Source organism: Biomphalaria glabrata, chromosome 3 (assembly GCF_947242115.1).
Source record: "Biomphalaria glabrata chromosome 3, xgBioGlab47.1, whole genome shotgun sequence".
NCBI lineage: Eukaryota > Metazoa > Mollusca > Gastropoda > Planorbidae > Biomphalaria > Biomphalaria glabrata.
This window is the reverse complement of record NC_074713.1, coordinates 28,655,444-28,673,114: the sequence shown is the minus strand read 5'-3', so window position 1 is coordinate 28,673,114 and position 17,671 is coordinate 28,655,444. Positions and strand designations below refer to the sequence as shown.

Below are 17,671 nucleotides of genomic sequence, written 5' to 3'. Positions count from 1 at the left end.
TCAAGTTTAATGATATATTCTATATATGTCAAGTTTAATGATATATTCTATATTTGTCAAGTTAAATGATATATTCTATATGTGTCAAGTTTAATGATATATTCTATATGTGTCAAGTTTAATGATATATTCTATATTTGTCAAGTTTAATGATATATTCTATATGTGTCAAGTTTAATGATATATTCTATATGTGTCAAGTTTAATGATATATTCTATATATGTCAAGTTTAATGATATATTCTATATGTGTCAAGTTTAATGATATATTCTATATATGTCAAGTTTAATGATATATTCTATATTTGTCAAGTTTAATGATATATTCTATATGTGTCAAGTTTAATGATATATTCTATATGTGTCAAGTTTAATGATATATTCTATATATGTCAAGTTTAATGATATATTCTATATTTGTCAAGTTTAATGATATATTCTATATGTGTCAAGTTTAATGATATATTCTATATGTGTCAAGTTTAATGATATATTCTATATGTGTCAAGTTTAATGATATATTCTATATATGTCAAGTTTAATGATATATTCTATATGTGTCAAGTTTAATGATATATTCTATATATGTCAAGTTTAATGATATATTCTATATTTGTCAAGTTTAATGATATATTCTATATGTGTCAAGTTTAATGATATATTCTATATGTGTCAAGTTTAATGATATATTCTATATGTGTCAAGTTTAATGATATATTCTATATGTGTCAAGTTTAATGATATATTCTATATGTGTCAAGTTAAATGATATATTCTATATGTGTCAAGTTTAATGATATATTCTATATGTGTCAAGTTTAATGATATATTCTATATGTGTCAAGTTTAATGATATATTCTATATGTGTCAAGTTTAATGATATATTCTATATGTGTCAAGTTTAATGATATATTCTATATGTGTCAAGTTTAATGATATATTCTATATGTGTCAAGTTTAATGATATATTCTATATATATTTATATAGCGCTAGTTTCATGCTTATAGCATGCTCAGAGCGCTATGGTCTAATCGCATTGGTGGACCAGTGGGGGGGAGGGGGTATCTGGTAAAACGTTTTTCTGTGCTGCCTTTAGGCGCTCAGTAAACACAACCCTGCTCGAGTCGGGTGTCGGACCTCGAGCCCCCTTCATATATAGCTAAGCTAAACTTGGCCTCTTGACCACGCATTTCATGTCATATGTCATGTTTAATGATATATTGTATAGGACTAAACTTGTAAAATAATGAAGAGAAAAACAAAACTCCTACAATTGTACTAGGTCTATAGAGTCTAGTTCTAAAATCTTACAATTGTACTAGGTCTATAGAGTCTAGTTCTAAAATCTTACAATTGTACTAGGTCTATAGAGTCTAGTTCTAAAATCTTACAATTGTACTAGGTCTATAGAGTCTAGTTCTAAAATCTTACAATTGTACTAGGTCTATAGAGTCTAGTTCTAAAGTCCTACAATTGTACTAGGTCTATAGAGTCTAGTTCTAAAGTCCTATAATTGTACTAGGTCTATAGAGTCTAGTTCTAAAGTCCTACAATTGTACTAGGTCTATAGAGTCTAGTTCTAAAATCTTACAATTGTACTAGGTCTATAGAGTCTAGTTCTAAAGTCCTACAATTGTACTAGGTCTATATAGTCTAGTTCTAAAGTCCTACAATTGTACTAGGTCTATAGAGTCTAGTTCTAAAATCTTACAATTGTACTAGGTCTATAGAGTCTAGTTCTAAAGTCCTACAATTGTACTAGGTCTATAGAGTCTAGTTCTAAAGTCTTACAATTGTACTAGGTCTATAGAGTCTAGTTCTAAAGTCTTACAATTGTACTAGGTCTATAGAGTCTAGTTCTAAAGTCCTACAATTGTACTAGGTCTATAGAGTCTAGTTCTAAAGTCCTACAATTGTACTAGGTCTATAGAGTCTAGTTCTAAAGTCCTACAATTGTACTAGGTCTATAGAGTCTAGTTCTAAAGTCCTACAATTGTACTAGGTCTATAGAGTCTAGTTCTAAAGTCCTACAATTGTACTAGGTCTATAGAGTCTAGTTCTAAAGTCCTACAATTGTACTAGGTCTATAGAGTCTAGTTCTAAAGTCCCACAATTGTAATAGGTCTATAGAGTCTAGTTCTAAAGTTCCACAATTGTACTAGGTCTATAGAGTCTAGTTCTAAAGTCCCACAATTGTACTAGGTCTATAGAGTCTAGTTCTAAAGTCCCACAATTGTACTAGGTCTATAGAGTCTAGTTCTAAAGTCCTACAATTGTACTAGGTCTATAGAGTCTAGTTCTAAAGTCCTACAATTGTACTAGGTCTATAGAGTCTAGTTCTAAAGTCCTACAATTGTACTAGGTCTATAGAGTCTAGTTCTAAAATTTTACAATTGTACTAGGTCTATAGAGTCTAGTTCTAATTACGTCACGATGACTGAAATAAAAAACAAAAAACAAAACTAGAATGAAGCCAGGCTGAGACAAAAACAATAAAACCTCAAACAAAACACCAAATCAATTTGAAGAGCCCAATCGATGGACACGTTCTTGAGACAAGGGCAAGAAGAATATGGCCAAGGGGCGGAAGGGGAAGTCAGTTTTCTGGCGCGGTCCCAGAGCCCTTGCTCGACACGGGCAAATCTACCTATGAATAAATTTGCCATTTCGGCGCCCAAGACGCCATGATCCATCGGAGCGATGTGAAACTTGTGATTGATGAAAGCTATATTCAAAGGATTTGTGTTTAATCAATTTTCCGACATTCCGGAATCCCGCTTGCAAAATGAATGGTCGAGGTTTGGAGGATTCCAGAGGCGAAGCTTTAAGTCCCCATGTCTAATTCAGTTCCTGTCTGGTGGGGGGTATGCTTCGGAAAAGGGAAGGCGACGATTACTCCAAGGTGCCTTAGAGTTTGACTTGAAGTTTTTATTAATTTTAGATTTCATTTGACACGACTAAACTATCTCAAATTGATTGAATCAAATTCCCTAGGATGAAATTTATTTTTTATTCTCTCTATTTCAAGACTTTATTTTTTTTTTGTTTCCATCTGTTTTCCACTTTTTCTCTTCATCTCTCTTTCTTTTTCTTTCTCTCACTCTTCTCTCACTCTTTCTCTCTCTCTCCTCTCTCTACTTCTCCGTCATCTCTCTCCCTCTATTTCTCAGTAAAATGTATTTTTAAAAAATTGTACTGCATATAACAGTGAAAGTGTCTCTAGTTGTAGATCTTGCCTTTGTTTTGTTGTAGGATTTCATTAGTCGATTTCTTTTCATAAAAAAACAACAACCAACCAACCTTCAATAGTCAGCTTAATTCAAGATTTTTAGAGGGGTTTTTTTTTTTGATATATCATCTACTAATGTAACGTAATTGTAACCCCCCCCCCCCAAAAAAAAAAAAAAAAAAAAAAAAAAGAAAATAACAGAAATCTCATAGTAAATTGCTCAAATCTAGTAGAATAGTTTATTCTGTGTGCGGGTGTGTGTACTCTATACGCTATACAGGGAAGATTTAAAAAAGCGGTGGACTAGCTCCCCCCTTCTAGTGGCGGCCTGATCGTGCGGTTTGCGCGCTGGACTGTCGTTAAGACTTATCGATGGTCCCGGGTTCAAAGCCTGCCCGCTCCCATCCCCTGTCGCACTGCGGGAGGTTTGGACTAGGAAGTAAATTATCTTCAACTCTGAAGAACATCCGAAACATGTAAAACATTTTACAAACCTTCTAATTATGTGTTTTCCATGTCAGCTTGGGGGGGGGGGGGGGGGCTACATAACAACAACACGACTATTTCAAGTTGTAAACTATCTTTAACCGTGGTCTTTTGCCTTTATAGTAACTTGCCTGTATGGTAACTCAGTGAGTGTCCATTAAGTGTCGACATTGCGCCCATTTATGACCCTTTACCAATGAGACCAGGAATGAGAGTTGTCTCTTCACCAATCTCTTTGAGTGAAGGCCGAGCCCACGGATGGGACAGGTTAGCGGAGTCTTTCTTGCATCCTCTCCATGTGCGATGCTTGTTCGCTAGAATGTGCTGTGGAAGCCCACTGGAGGCAGTGCTCTATTGAAGTTTAGCTCATCCGTCTTCTCCTAACGGACGTTTCCACAGTGGTGCCAGGATGAAGCCTGGAATATACCCCCGTGTATGGTAACTTGCCTGTCTAGTAACTTGCCTGTCTAGTAACTTGCCGGTCTAGTAACTTGCCTGTCTAGTAACTTGCCGGTCTAGTAACTTGCGCCTGTGCGGTAACTTGCCTGTCTAGTAACTTGCCTGTCTAGTAACTTGCTGTCTAGTAACTTGCCTGTCTAGTAGCTTGCGCCTGTGCGGTAAATTGCCTGTTTTGTAACTTGTATTATATGGTTACTTATTTGGTAACTTGTCTGTGTGTCACCTTGCTTATGTGGTAACTTGTTTATGTGGTAATTTGCCTCTTGCCTATCTAATAACTTGCCTGTATAGTTTACCTGTTTGGTTACTTGCCTGTTAATCTAAATTTCCTGAAAACTTACACGCCAAACCTTCACCACTGTGTTAATGAGCATAATTAATAATGAAAAAAAATGACATGTTTCTACTTTAATGGGGGACAACTCTTGATAAAAGTTTCCTTTTTTTACTTCCAGTATCCTAGAGATCAGGAAAGAGAAGTCACGTGATGCGGCACGCTCCCGACGGGGCAAGGAGAACTACGAGTTTTACGAGCTGGCCAAGCTGCTCCCACTTCCGGCCGCCATCACCAGTCAGCTGGACAAAGCATCCATTATTCGACTGACCATCAGCTACCTGAAGCTTAGAGACTTCTCGTGCCATGGCGATCCCCAGTGGACACAAGAGGGAGGTCCACTGCTGGGTAAATTGAATAAAGGTAAATGCTCATTTCTCCCATAAGTGTTATCTCCCTTACAATGAACTCGAGCAAAAGAAATACTGGGACGATGTCCTAATAGTATAACTATATTGTGACTGTACTGAGTATATTGTTATTATGTTATAACTACATTATGACTTTATTATGACTATGTTATGATTGTGTTAAGACTATCGATTATTATGTTATGTTTATGTTATGACTACAAATTGACTGTGCTATGACTAGTTACGAATGTGATTATTATGTTAGGACTGACGACATATTGACTAAAGTTATGTTCAGACTGTGTGTTTTTGATGTTATGGCTATGTTATGACTGGATTGTAACTATCTCATGAGTATGCTAGAGGCAGAAGTGGTGGATTAGAGTTTCTCAGCTTAGTTCATAGTGGGATGGAGGAGTGGTGGATTAGAGTTTCTCAGTTTAGTTCATAGTGGGATGGAGGAGTGGTGTAAGGTACTGGGGTAGATGGCCATTACATAGTGACATCTCTCAATATCTCTTTCAGCTTTTTAATGAGAGTTTAATATTCTCATAACATTTATTTGAGTCTAAAGGCTTACGTTTTATATTCCTGTTTATATAAGGGCTTGTACTTTAATGCTATCCTGGCTTTAGGGACCCAACTTGTCTAGATGTGCTCACTTTAGCCATTCCCCCTCGGTCGCTAACCAAACCACTTCTTTTGAACGTCCAGTGGTCAACATATGAAGATAATTATTTCTACTTAAATTGTGTGCCTGGTTATTATAATTAACTTGTAGTGTCTGCCTTTCCACACCCTCAATCACATGGAGATGATAGTGTTGATGATGATGATGATGATGGTGATGATGATGATGATGGTGATGTTGATGATGATGATGATGATGATGGTGGTGATGATGATGATGATGTCTGCAATTAAGGAAAAAATAACGACGTCTTGTATGCATTTAGATTATAACCTTATCACCAAAACGTTTGGACAGGATGTACCTTACTACTTTTAATGTATTTTTGACTTATATCATACCCATATAGCAGCGGTTCTTTTAGCATCAGGTGTGTATCTTTCACCACCAACGTCTGTATTATTAAAAGGTATCGATGAAAATAATTAGGTGTAACTAGACACATTAGCATAATATGGACATTTTTTTTCTGTTTAGGTCACACGTCCCGACTGGACATTGCTGACCCATTCGAGTCCAGGCAAGGCACACATATACTTCAGGTAAGATGTTCAATAATAGCTTTTTGTTTTTAGTTTGACATAAAAATGTGAACATGAAGTAACTTCAAGTAATGGAAATGTAAAACTTCATTTCACAAGAGGGAGAGAACTTTGATACCAGGAATATTGTTCCTTCCATTGTAACACTGTTCAGACAATCCATTTTTCATGAACCAGATCTATCTTTCGATACTTCAATTAATTCGAAAGGAATAGACATCCAATACTTCTCATGTTTAACTTCACTGACTGTACTGTACTTCAATGTTCACAACTTGTGTTTTTGTATTTGTAAGTTATGATTTAGAGTTTGTTAGATAATTGTGAATAATTTAGTTTTACCCAGCCGAATATTACAATAAGATGTTTGATATTTATATACTTCGAGTATCTGTGTTTAAAAACATACCTGTTGTTAATTATTGATAAATTGCTAACTTTTGAATGATTAATGTAAGTAAGTGCTATAAAACATAATCAAGGAAAGCTTTATTCTTTATGAGTTAATGTTATCATCATTGGTTGATGTTACATGCTGCTTTTAAATGTTGAAGCCCTAAACACATTTTTAGCAATTAGCTTTAAGCCACTTTAAGCGATTATAAATAGCACTTGATGTGCCCGAGTGGCTTGTTTCCCCCAGGTCTACTGTTAAGAGTTGTCTGAGCTTGTGTCCGAAGCTTTATATTGTGAAATGTTGCTAGTCCATGATTCATGTTGACGTAATCGCTTAAAGCAAGTCTGTTCTTTTTTTTTTTTTAGCGAGGTGCATTTCTGCCCACACACACACATTTCCACACACAATGCGTTTTAAGGTCGACGAGTGTAATATTTAGTTGGCTGCAATTTGTCGATAGAAAATAGTTTGTGTTTGAAAAGAAACAAATCCTTGTCGTTGTATTTCATTTGCAAGAAGTTGTGTGGGACAGACAGACATCAGGTCACATTACACCTCAAGCACTCGCGTAGTAAGTGATCAAAACAACACCTGGCCGTCTAAGAAAAGATCAAATCTGAGTCCAACTTATCTCTGCCCCGCCTCCACTCACGTCACACTGTCATACAAACACACACACGCACTCACGCGCGACCCTCAGCCGGAAAAAAAAATGACTTACGTGCTGAGATTTTAAGGTGGACATTGAGGGGGAAGGGAGAGTGAAGGAGGTGGGGGGTCTGGCCCTGGGAGGAAGCACTGCTACAACGCTGGACGAATACGATGACCGGAGCCTGAGCAGAATTTATTAGACGTCTAACGTGTGACAAATGATGTTGTCAGTTGTCTGGTGACACTATCACTATCACCTGTCTTCTATCGAGCAGTAATTGATGCCAGTCATTCAGTCAGACTGGCACAACGCGAGTGATTAAAAAACAACTTCCTAAATGTGCTTTTGTTGTCTGCTTGTGTGTCTGTGTGCGTGTTTGTGCGTGTGTGTGTGCGTGGGGTTTGGAAGATAAGGCCTCCCTCCTTCCCTTTTTTCCCTTAGCCAGACTCTTCAATTGTCCCTCAGTTTAGAACTAAAACAAGTTTCCGCTTTGGTCTCGTGAAAGTATTTCCCTTCAAGATCACAGCTGACTCAATCCTAGATACAAATTATTGTGAAAAAATACTTTAGAAAAAAAAACCAAAGCTTATAGTAAGCAAAATTGTATCAATTAGTTTGAATCAGTCAAGTCATTAAATTTGTAATAGATCTAAACTAACAATAATAAATCTGTGCGATTAAATACTTTTTTACGCTTTGTTTTTTTTAAGCGCAATTGTTTTAGCTTTCTGAATACGCTATGATCCAATCACTTGTCTCACTAAGCTATGATCCTATCACTTGTCTCACTACGCTATGATCCTATCACTTGTCTCACTACGCTATGATCCTATCACTTGTCTTACTACAATATGATCCTATCACTTGTCTCACTACACTATGATCCTATCACTTGTCTCACTACACTATGATCCTATCACTTGTCTCACTACGCTATGATCCTATCACTTGTCTCACTACACTATGATCCTATCACTTGTCTCACTACGCTATGATCCTATCACTTGTCTGGATCAGTTAGAAAGGGGTAGGGGGAGAAAGAACGGGGTATGTGGATAATCGCTTTTTAAATGCATTCATTAAAAAAAAAGATGAACGGCTAGAAATGGAACAAGGCCTCATCAAGCTAGTATACCAATCATTGTTCCTAAAGAATTGGAACTAGACTAGAGCCTCCTCATGCCCGTATACCAACCAATGTGCCCAAAGAATTGGAACTAGACTAGAGCCTCCTCAAGCCCGTGTACCACTAGACTAGAGCCTCCTCATGCCCGTATAGCAAACAATGTGCCCAAAGAATTGGAACTAGACTAGAGCCTCCTCATGCCCGTGTACCAACCAATGTGCCCAAAGAATTGGAACTAGGCTAGAGCCTCCTCATGCCCGTATACCAACCAATGTGCCCAAAGAATTGGAACTAGGCTAGAGCCTCCTCATGCCCGTATACCAACCAATGTGCCCAAAGAATCGGAACTAGACTAGAGCCTCCTCAAGCCCGTGTACCAACCAATGTGCCCAAAGAATTGGAACTAGACTAGAGCCTCCTCATGCCCGTGTACCAGCCAATGTGCCCAAAGAATTGGAACTAGACTAGAGCCTCCTCAAGCCCGTGTACCAACCAATGTGCCCAAAGAATTGGAACTAGACTAGAGCCTCCTCATGCCAGTGTACCAACCATTGTTCCCAAAGAATTGGAACTAGACTAGAGCCTCCTCAAGCCCGTGTACCAACCAATGTGCCCAAAGAATTGGAACTAGACTAGAGCCTCCTCATGCCCGTGTACCAACCATTGTGCCCAAAGAATTGGAACTAGACTAGAGCCTCCTCAAGCCCGTGTACCAACCAATGTGCCCAAAGAATTGGAACTAGACTAGAGCCTCCTCATGCCAGTGTACCAACCATTGTTTCCAAAGAATTGGAACTAGACTAGAGCCTCCTCAAGCCCGTGTACCAACCAATGTGCCCAAAGAATTGGAACTAGACTAGAGCCTCCTCATGCCCGTGTACCAACCATTGTGCCCAAAGAATTGGAACTAGACTAGAGCCTCCTCATGCCCGTGTACCAACCAATGTGCCCAAAGAATTGGAACTAGACTAGAGCCTCCTCAAGCCCGTGTACCACTAGACTAGAGCCTCCTCAAGCCCGTGTACCAACCATTGTGCCCAAAGAATTGGAACTAGACTAGAGCCTCCTCATGCCCGTGTACCACTAGACTAGAGCCTCCTCATGCCCGTGTACCACTAGACTAGAGCCTCCTCATGCCCATGTACCACTAGACTAGAGCCTCCTCATGCCCGTGTACCACTAGACTAGAGCCTCCTCATGCCCGTGTACCACTAGACTAGAGCCTCCTCATGCCCGTGTACCACTAGACTAGAGCCTCCTCATGCCCGTGTACCACTAGACTAGAGCCTCCTCATGCCCGTGTACCACTAGACTAGAGCCTCCTCATGCCCGTGTACCACTAGACTAGAGCCTCCTCATGCCCGTGTACCACTAGACTAGAGCCTCCTCATGCCCGTGTACCACTAGACTAGAGCATCCTCATGCCCGTGTACCACTAGACTAGAGCCTCCTCATGCCCGTGTACCACTAGACTAGAGCCTCCTCATGCCCGTGTACCACTAGACTAGAGCCTCCTCATGCCCGTGTACCACTAGACTAGAGCCTCCTCATGCCCGTGTACCACTAGACTAGAGCCTCCTCATGCCCGTGCACCACTAGACTAGAGCCTCCTCATGCCCGTGTACCACTAGACTAGAGCCTCCTCATGCCCATGTACCAACCAATGTGCTCAAAGAGATCCTATTTTTACTTTCAAACGTTTCTCTCTACGTAGCATAAAGGGAACTAATTCAACTTATATCCTCTTAACAGTCTACAACTTCTTTCCCTTGTTAGAGATACCAAAAAATTAATTAATTACCAATAGTCAATAACTGATTGCTTATTTTTTAAAATTGATTCTTGTTTTGTCAGGTAAAAGAAATAATTTAGCAGAAAAAAAAATTTTTTTTTTTACTATTTCATCTCGTTGTAACGTACATTGATAGTTCTTCTTCTTTTTGAATAACGTTCTTCTCTCTTGCACGCAATGCTCATTAGGAACAAAACTCTAATCAGTAAAGAAAAGACTCAAAATGTTAAATAGTATTTTCATTATAAGCTGAAATTGTGCACATACCACATAACACACATACCACACATACCACACAGTATTGCTTGCTAGCTAAGTAGTTGTTTGTCCTGGACATTGTAGATAAGAAATAAAATAAGGAAATAACAAAATAAAAAATCACCCTCTGGGTCAGGAATATATGATTTTGTGATTTACCCATCACAAAAGAGTTACGAGACACCGATAGCAAAGACAAACAGACACAAACACTCTAGCAATCAAATTATTGAATAATATTAAACTATCTGATCTAAACATTTCACATGTAAATTTTGAGTGAATCTGGTGTGAATGTATATTTAGATTTTCTATAGTTTTCTATAGTTTTCATGTTTTTGTTTGGTGTAATGCACAAATTTCAAGACAAATTTCCTTATGGGTATTAAAGATGATGATTATATTATGATTTCTATTATATAAAAACAAAAGTCTGAATCTCCTACAGTAATGTTCTAGTAAGTGATGTCAATACATCAGGACAAAACCTAACTAAGTTGACATCACAAGTCATGGCCAAGTTTGTTGAGCTGAGTAGACCACATCTCTAAGTTTGTTGAGCTGAGTAGACCGCATCTCTAAGTTTGTTGAGCTGAGTAGACCGCATCTCTAAGTTTGTTGAGCTGAGTAGACCGCATCTCTAAGTTTGTTGAGCTGAGTAGACCACATCTCTAAGTTTGTTGAGCTGAGTAGACCACATCTCTAAGTTTGTTGAGCTGAGTAGACCACATCTCTAAGTTTGTTGAGCTGAGTAGACCACATCTCTAAGTTTGTTGAGCTGAGTAGACCGCATCTCTAAGTTTGTTGAGCTGAGTAGACCACATCTCTAAGTTTGTTGAGCTGAGTAGACCACATCTCTAAGTTTGTTGAGCTGAGTAGACCACATCTCTAAGTTTGTTGAGCTGAGTAGACCACATCTCTAAGTTTGTTGATCTGAGTAGACCACATCTCTAAGTTTGTTGAGCTGAGTAGACCACATCTCTAAGTTTGTTGAGCTGAGTAGACCACATCTCTAAGTTTGTTGAGCTGAGTAGACCACATCTCTAAGTTTGTTGAGCTGAGTAGACCGCATCTCTACCATGACCGATGGAACACAAAGTACCAAAACGTGTCAGTTTCTTTCGACTAAAGTCTGCTCATCAATAACTTGCCACGTGTTCTGACCTGATTTCTTTTATTTGTTTCGTAGCGTCGTCTCGAGTTTGATTGAATTCCACTATTTTGTCTCGCTCTGTAATTAGTTACCCAATCATTGGACAGCTGGACAATAGGCCGGACACGTGTGACCAGTTTTCCATTGCACCAGAAGTAGTCTTAACTTACACCTTGGCGCGCGCCTGAAGGGTGCCGGGGTCTGTGAGGTCTTAAAGGAAGGAAGCGTAAGGCTAAGTTGTTCTTTGACGCCCTCGAGTCACCTCTGGTAACCTTCGCCCCACCCACACGGTCCCCACTTAGTAGTCCTCATCAGTTCCGTCTTATTACCCACGTGACGCAGGGATCATAGGGTCATTAGCCCGACCTAGGGGAACAAACTCTCCGGTCCATCAGGGGTTAGAACGCCTTTTTCTTCTTCTTACAAGGAATCTGAGAGTTATGACAATTACGCAGCCGGCCAATGGGGCGTTTTTTTTCTCCCTTCTTTTAGTCCGTCCCTTCTCTCGTGCAATTTTTTTCCTCATCCTTTTTCTGAGACTTACGCCAGGGCTATAATTAGTTAGGGCCATCAGAGGTGAAGGCCATGAGGTGGCCAAGAAAGAATTTAAAACTAAAGGAGTTTAAAAAAAAAGGAGGGGGGAGATGTAACTTAAGAAGTTCTAGTTCCATCATGGGGCGTTTAGTCACGGAGAGTTACGGGAGACATAGAAGATGTCACAAAACGCTCGCCAGGGGTCTCGAGGAAACACCCTCCAAACTTTTTGTTTTTGTTCACGTGACAATACAAACTGTCGTCGTCTGGAGACAAAAACAAAATGGCCGCCCTACGACTGTAGAATACAATTACTGGAGACGTTGTTGGTTTAAGGGGGAGAAGACTGGATGAGGAGAGGGGGCTGTTAGAGGGGGGTATGTCCGAAGAGGTCAAAAGGGGGGTTATGTCGCAAACACATTATGCGATTGTTAGAAGGACTAACCACCGGAGGCCGGGGTGAGGGGCGAACATGTCATAGCGAAACAAACTGAGCAAAGGTTACGCGGCGCGTGAGTCGGGAGAACAAGTTTTCTTTCGCACACACATTCGACTGGACGGCGTGAGATCGCCTTCGAGAGGGAGGGGGGGGGGCTTGCGGTAAGTTCAGGATCCTAACGCCTGTGTCGCACAGTTCATACCCTTCCCTTTTCTATTAGTTCGAGAACCTCTGAAGTTCCTTATTTAACAGTCACATAGGGACCTTTTGAATAACTCCAACCGCCCCGAGCTATTGTCTGAGACAGGAGGTCACTCCTTTTTGTTCGTGGGACTCAGCTCTTAAGAATAGATGTTAAGGGGTGGGGGGGGGGGGACAGAGCCAGTGTTGTGTTTTATTAGTTATTAAATAGCCGCTTGTCCCTACAGAGGTCATCTCTGGTAGTTAGCAGGTGTAGTACAAGTTTGGTCAGGGGAGGAAAGGTCAACTCCAGTGACGGAACGGGTGATGTCGGGATTACGAGGACCGCGAAGAAATAGGTCATGCGAGACAATAGCCAGGGGTCATCAACACCAGTGGCTAAATTGGAAAGGAGTTTGGGGGGGGGGGAGGGAGTATGTTGATGCTGGTGGTGTTTTGAGTTAAGTCCCAGGGATAAAGAGTTGTCAACTAGAGCTCGTGTAATGAAAGGTTTAACTGGAGCGTCTTTGGTTCGTCATCTTTGTGTGTGTGTGTGTGTGTGTGTTTATGAGCGTTTTTATGTGTTTGCTTTTGTATTTGTACTTAAGTGTGTATTTATTAAATCCTCTCTCTCTCTCTCTCTCTCTCTCTCCCTCTTTCTCTCTCTCTCTCTTTCTTGCCGTCTCTTTTGTTCTAAATATATATCACGTTTATCGTATCCTCCTCTCTTTCTCTTTCAACTCTACTTCTTTTTCTTTCTTCTACTTAATAAATCTTTCCCTCTCTCTCTCTCTCCGTTTTTTTGTTTTGTTTTGTGACTCCCTCCTTCTGGTTTAGTGCAATATCATTTATAGGAATATATAGATGAGAGAGTGTGAGAGAAAGGGAGAGAGGGAGAGAAAGGGAGAGAGAGAGGGGGGGCAAACGGAGAGGAGAGATAAAAGAGAGAGAAGCAAAAGGGAGAAAAAGAGAAATGAAATAGTCTCGAAATATATTTATATATATATAGAGAGAGAAATGGAAAAGGAGAGAAAGAAGAAAGAACGGAATATTGAAAGCTGCTTGAAATACTCTCTCTGTGTCATATCCACAATCCTACTGAAATAAACATTTTCTTTTAAATTCATGAAAACAACAACTGAGATGTACACTGGAGGGGGGTCAGATTTGGGGAAAGGTTAAAAGGTTCCAGAAGTAGACAGAAGAGGACACATGTCCCCGAACCACAGGAACAAACACAAATTTACATTTGAATTATTTTTAATTTGACCATAATGCCCCGCGACGTAAAGGAAGGCAATTGGCAACAAAAGCGAACTGTCGTCTCCCTTTGATTTCAAGTCACTCACACTAATCTCTCTATGATGTGTGCCATCCGGCTCATGCTGTCCAGTGAGTCCCCTTCAAGGGTTCACTAACCACCCACAGGTTTCACTGATAGAACACAGGGAAGATAATCAGCTTTTTTTTTTGCGACATTTTTAGCTTGAAAAAAGGTCAATATGAAACTTACGGGGTATCCTTTTTTGTTACACAGTTACTGTCCTTGTCCGTTGTCCCATGAGAGTAAAGTTGGCATTATATAATATAATATTATTATTATTATTATTATTATTATTATTATTATTTTAGTCTAGTTTAGTTCATAGGTTGACAAAACTCTCCAGAAATCTATTATCTACAATGTATTTATTTGTGTGTGTACTAGCTGCTCAATCTGGCCGTTGTTCACATTTTTTAACTGTTATTTTTGTTGTTCATCGTTTTCTAACTGAACAAATATTTATGACTTGTATCAAATATGTATGACTTGTATCAAATATGTATGACTTGTATCAAATATTTATGACTTGTATCAAATATTTATGACTTGTATCAAATATTTATGACTTGTATCAAATATCTACTCAACTTCTCAGACACATCTCAGATGTTCTATCAATGCAAAAGATCATTACATCTTATACGTATCCATGTGTCGTGCATGTTAATTAGAGTCATTAGTTTTCCTAAATGATTCGGGCAACCCGTTTCATACTCTAACGGCATTAAGGAAACCTTGTATGAATTTGTCCTAGCATTTGTAATAGAAAATGTGTCTTTATCTTTGTGTCTTTCTGTGTATTTTTATTAATTTGTGTTTTTGTATTAGTAAGTTATGGTTTAGTGTTCTATATACTATTATTACTTTACTTTTTATTCTGTCCTGGAATGTTTCTCAATTTAGTGCTTTACAAATAATGTTACTATACTCAAATGTGAACATTCATTGGTTATAAATTCCACGGCTCTATTTTCATCAGTTCTAGTGACTCACTCAGTCTGTATGGTAAAAAGTTTGAACATTTTTCCCATTCTCGGGTCAAGTTCAAACTTTGCACAATTATTCATTGTACCTAACATTGTATCTAACAAAACATGATTTAATTAAAAAATTAATCTAGTTGGTAATTAATTATTTTGTTTGACATCAAAATAAGGGTAATAAATGCTACTTGATGAGTTATGTGGATTTATATTTAATTCCCTTATTACGTTTTGCCCCGTTTTTTCTTCCATTTTCCATTTTTTGGATCAAGTTAAAATTTTGCATAATTATTCGTAGTCGATGACAATATATGGATCAATTAGAAAAACACCAATTTTTCACCCAGTTAGTGGTAGTTAATTAAAGGTCTATTTATATAGCAGAAAGGGAGCTAAAGCCTGCTAAGTTGAGATAAATGGCAGTGATTAGAATTGTTTTTTCTTAGATAAGCTTTGTTTTTTTAAAAGTATCCTTTTAGCCTTTGCTTGTTTCTTTTTTGTTTTATTGATATGGGAGGTCTCAGACCAAAGTCATGGGAGGTCTCAGACCAAAGTCATGGGAGGTCTCAGACCAAAGTCATGGGAGGTCTCAGACCAAAGTCATGGGAGGTCTCACACCAAAGTCATGGGAGGTCTCAGACCAAAGTCATGGGAGGTCTCAGACCAAAGTCATGGGAGGTCTCAGACCAAAGTCATGGAAGACAAGTCATGGGAGGTCTCAGAACAAAGTCATGGGAGGTCTCAGACCAAAGTCATGGGAGGTCTCAGAACAAAGTCATGGGAGACAAGTCATGGGAGGTCTCAGACCAAAGTCATGGAAGACAAGTCATGGGAGGTCTCAGACCAAAGTCATGGAAGACAACTCATGGGAGGTCTCAGACCAAAGTCATGGAAGACAAGTCATGGGAGGTCTCATGGAAGACAAGTCATCTGAGATCTCAGACCAAAGTCATGGAAGACAAGTCATGGGAGGTCTCAGAACAAAGTCATGGAAGACAAGTCATGAGAGGTCTCAGACCAAAGTCATGGAAGACAAGTCATGGGAGGTCTTAGACCAAAGTCATGGAAGACAAGTCATGAGAGGTCTCAGACCAAAGATATGGAAGACAAGTCATGGGAGACAAGTCATGGAAGACAAGTCATGGGAGACAAGTCATGGGAGACAACTTATGGTCTAGAAGGGCAGCAACCAATACTGTCTCTCTTTCCACACGACTAACTGGAGAAAAAAAATGACGCAGGTCGCGGAGTCTGTCTAAACATACCGCGCGTTCCCCGATTGTTTGCACAGACATTTGGCGGATAACCTGCGCTAATCGATGCGTCAACTTTCCCTGATCTGTAGATAAGTCGAAACGTTCCGGTCCCTGTTTCGGGTCCTGCTGAAGAGTGGCTAATTACGGGCCACTGATGGCTTAAAATTCCTCTTCTGTGGTTTCCCAAACAGTCAGAGTGATGCGGGGGGATTGAATGAACCCAGGATAATCACAATACAAACAGAATCTGGGAAGATGAAACGGAACAAGCCTCTAGATATATTTATAGATGGCGCTGTGACGTTGTCTCATTTCAATAATAAAGTGATAGTTCAAAAAAATAAAGTTGACAAGGGAGAAAGTGAAGTGAGAATGTGTTGGACACGTTTTACTTGTAGTTTGACTGTTAGTAAACTCTTGGACCAATACTTGTTCTCGGTGTTTAGTGTGTGAGACCAGCGAGTGATAAGGGAGAGAACTACACAAAGGATGGGTAATGCTTTAAGTGAATTACGAGTTAATGTCCTTGAATCACCGGCACGGTCAAAGATGGCTCTGGGAGCACATTATTTATCAAACATGGAAACTGAATGTTAAATCTTTTGTAGCAGTCCAATGGTTTGAAGTCTTATGAACAAATCAACGTTATCTTGTATGTGAAAATATCATTTGACAAACATATAACATCTTACTCAAACATTATAACAAATCTGCTGCTGTGGCATTTGACGTCTCGAGAGAAGATCTTTTCACTTTGCGATGATAGTAACAACTATTTTACACATATAGGTCTAAACACAAATGTCTAATTTGTAACATTGACTTGTAATGGCGGCTTCACAAGCAGGTAGGGATTGAAAGTAAGAATGCTCGCTCAACAGATTAGTTCAGGACAAGCTTCAATAACAGAAGTAATAAAACAAATGCACCTCACAAACAGAATACATCACATCCAACACACACACACACAACACCAACACCAACACCATCAAACTTAGCAAAAAAAACAACAACATCTAACTTGGAATTTTTACCACCGAATCTGTAGTGAGTCTTAACTAGACGTCAACGCCCCGCACCCCAGCCACCCAAAGGGTTGAGGATTCCCCTCACGTATGGCCCTCACGGGACTCTAAGACAAAATTGCTTCTCCTCAATTTGGTAAATTGAATAGCAGACTGAGAGAGTTGGCAGCGAGTGGTCTTACGGGGAGGCAGCTTGAACGGACATGAGGGGGGGGGGAGGGGATAGAGTCTGAAGAGTTGGGGAGAGAGAGAGAGGGAGAGAGAGAGGAGGAGATTGAGAAGGAGAGAGAGAAGAGAAGGAGGAGGGAGAGAGAGAGAGGAGGAGGAGGAGGAGAGTGAGAGTGAGAGAGAGAGGGGGGGGATAATGATAGAGAGAGAGAGAATTAATATTCATAGTTCGTGAAATGAGGGGTAGTAAATAAGAGAATAAACAGGATGATAAAATTGGAGATATAC

The 17,671-nt window shown here is 39.5% G+C and overlaps 1 protein-coding gene across 2 annotated transcripts in view; it reads left to right on the top strand.

Annotated features, from left to right (window-relative positions):
* The window catches only part of LOC106055478 (protein trachealess-like), an 88,090-nt gene that overhangs the window by 50,037 nt on the left and 20,382 nt on the right, over positions 1–17,671 (top strand). For both annotated transcript variants that reach the window (XM_056024380.1, XM_056024381.1), the window contains 2 exons: positions 4,632–4,873; positions 6,032–6,096. In XM_056024380.1, coding sequence (XP_055880355.1) covers positions 4,632–4,873; positions 6,032–6,096 — 307 coding nt within the window. The remainder of the gene's footprint in view (positions 1–4,631; positions 4,874–6,031; positions 6,097–17,671) is intronic.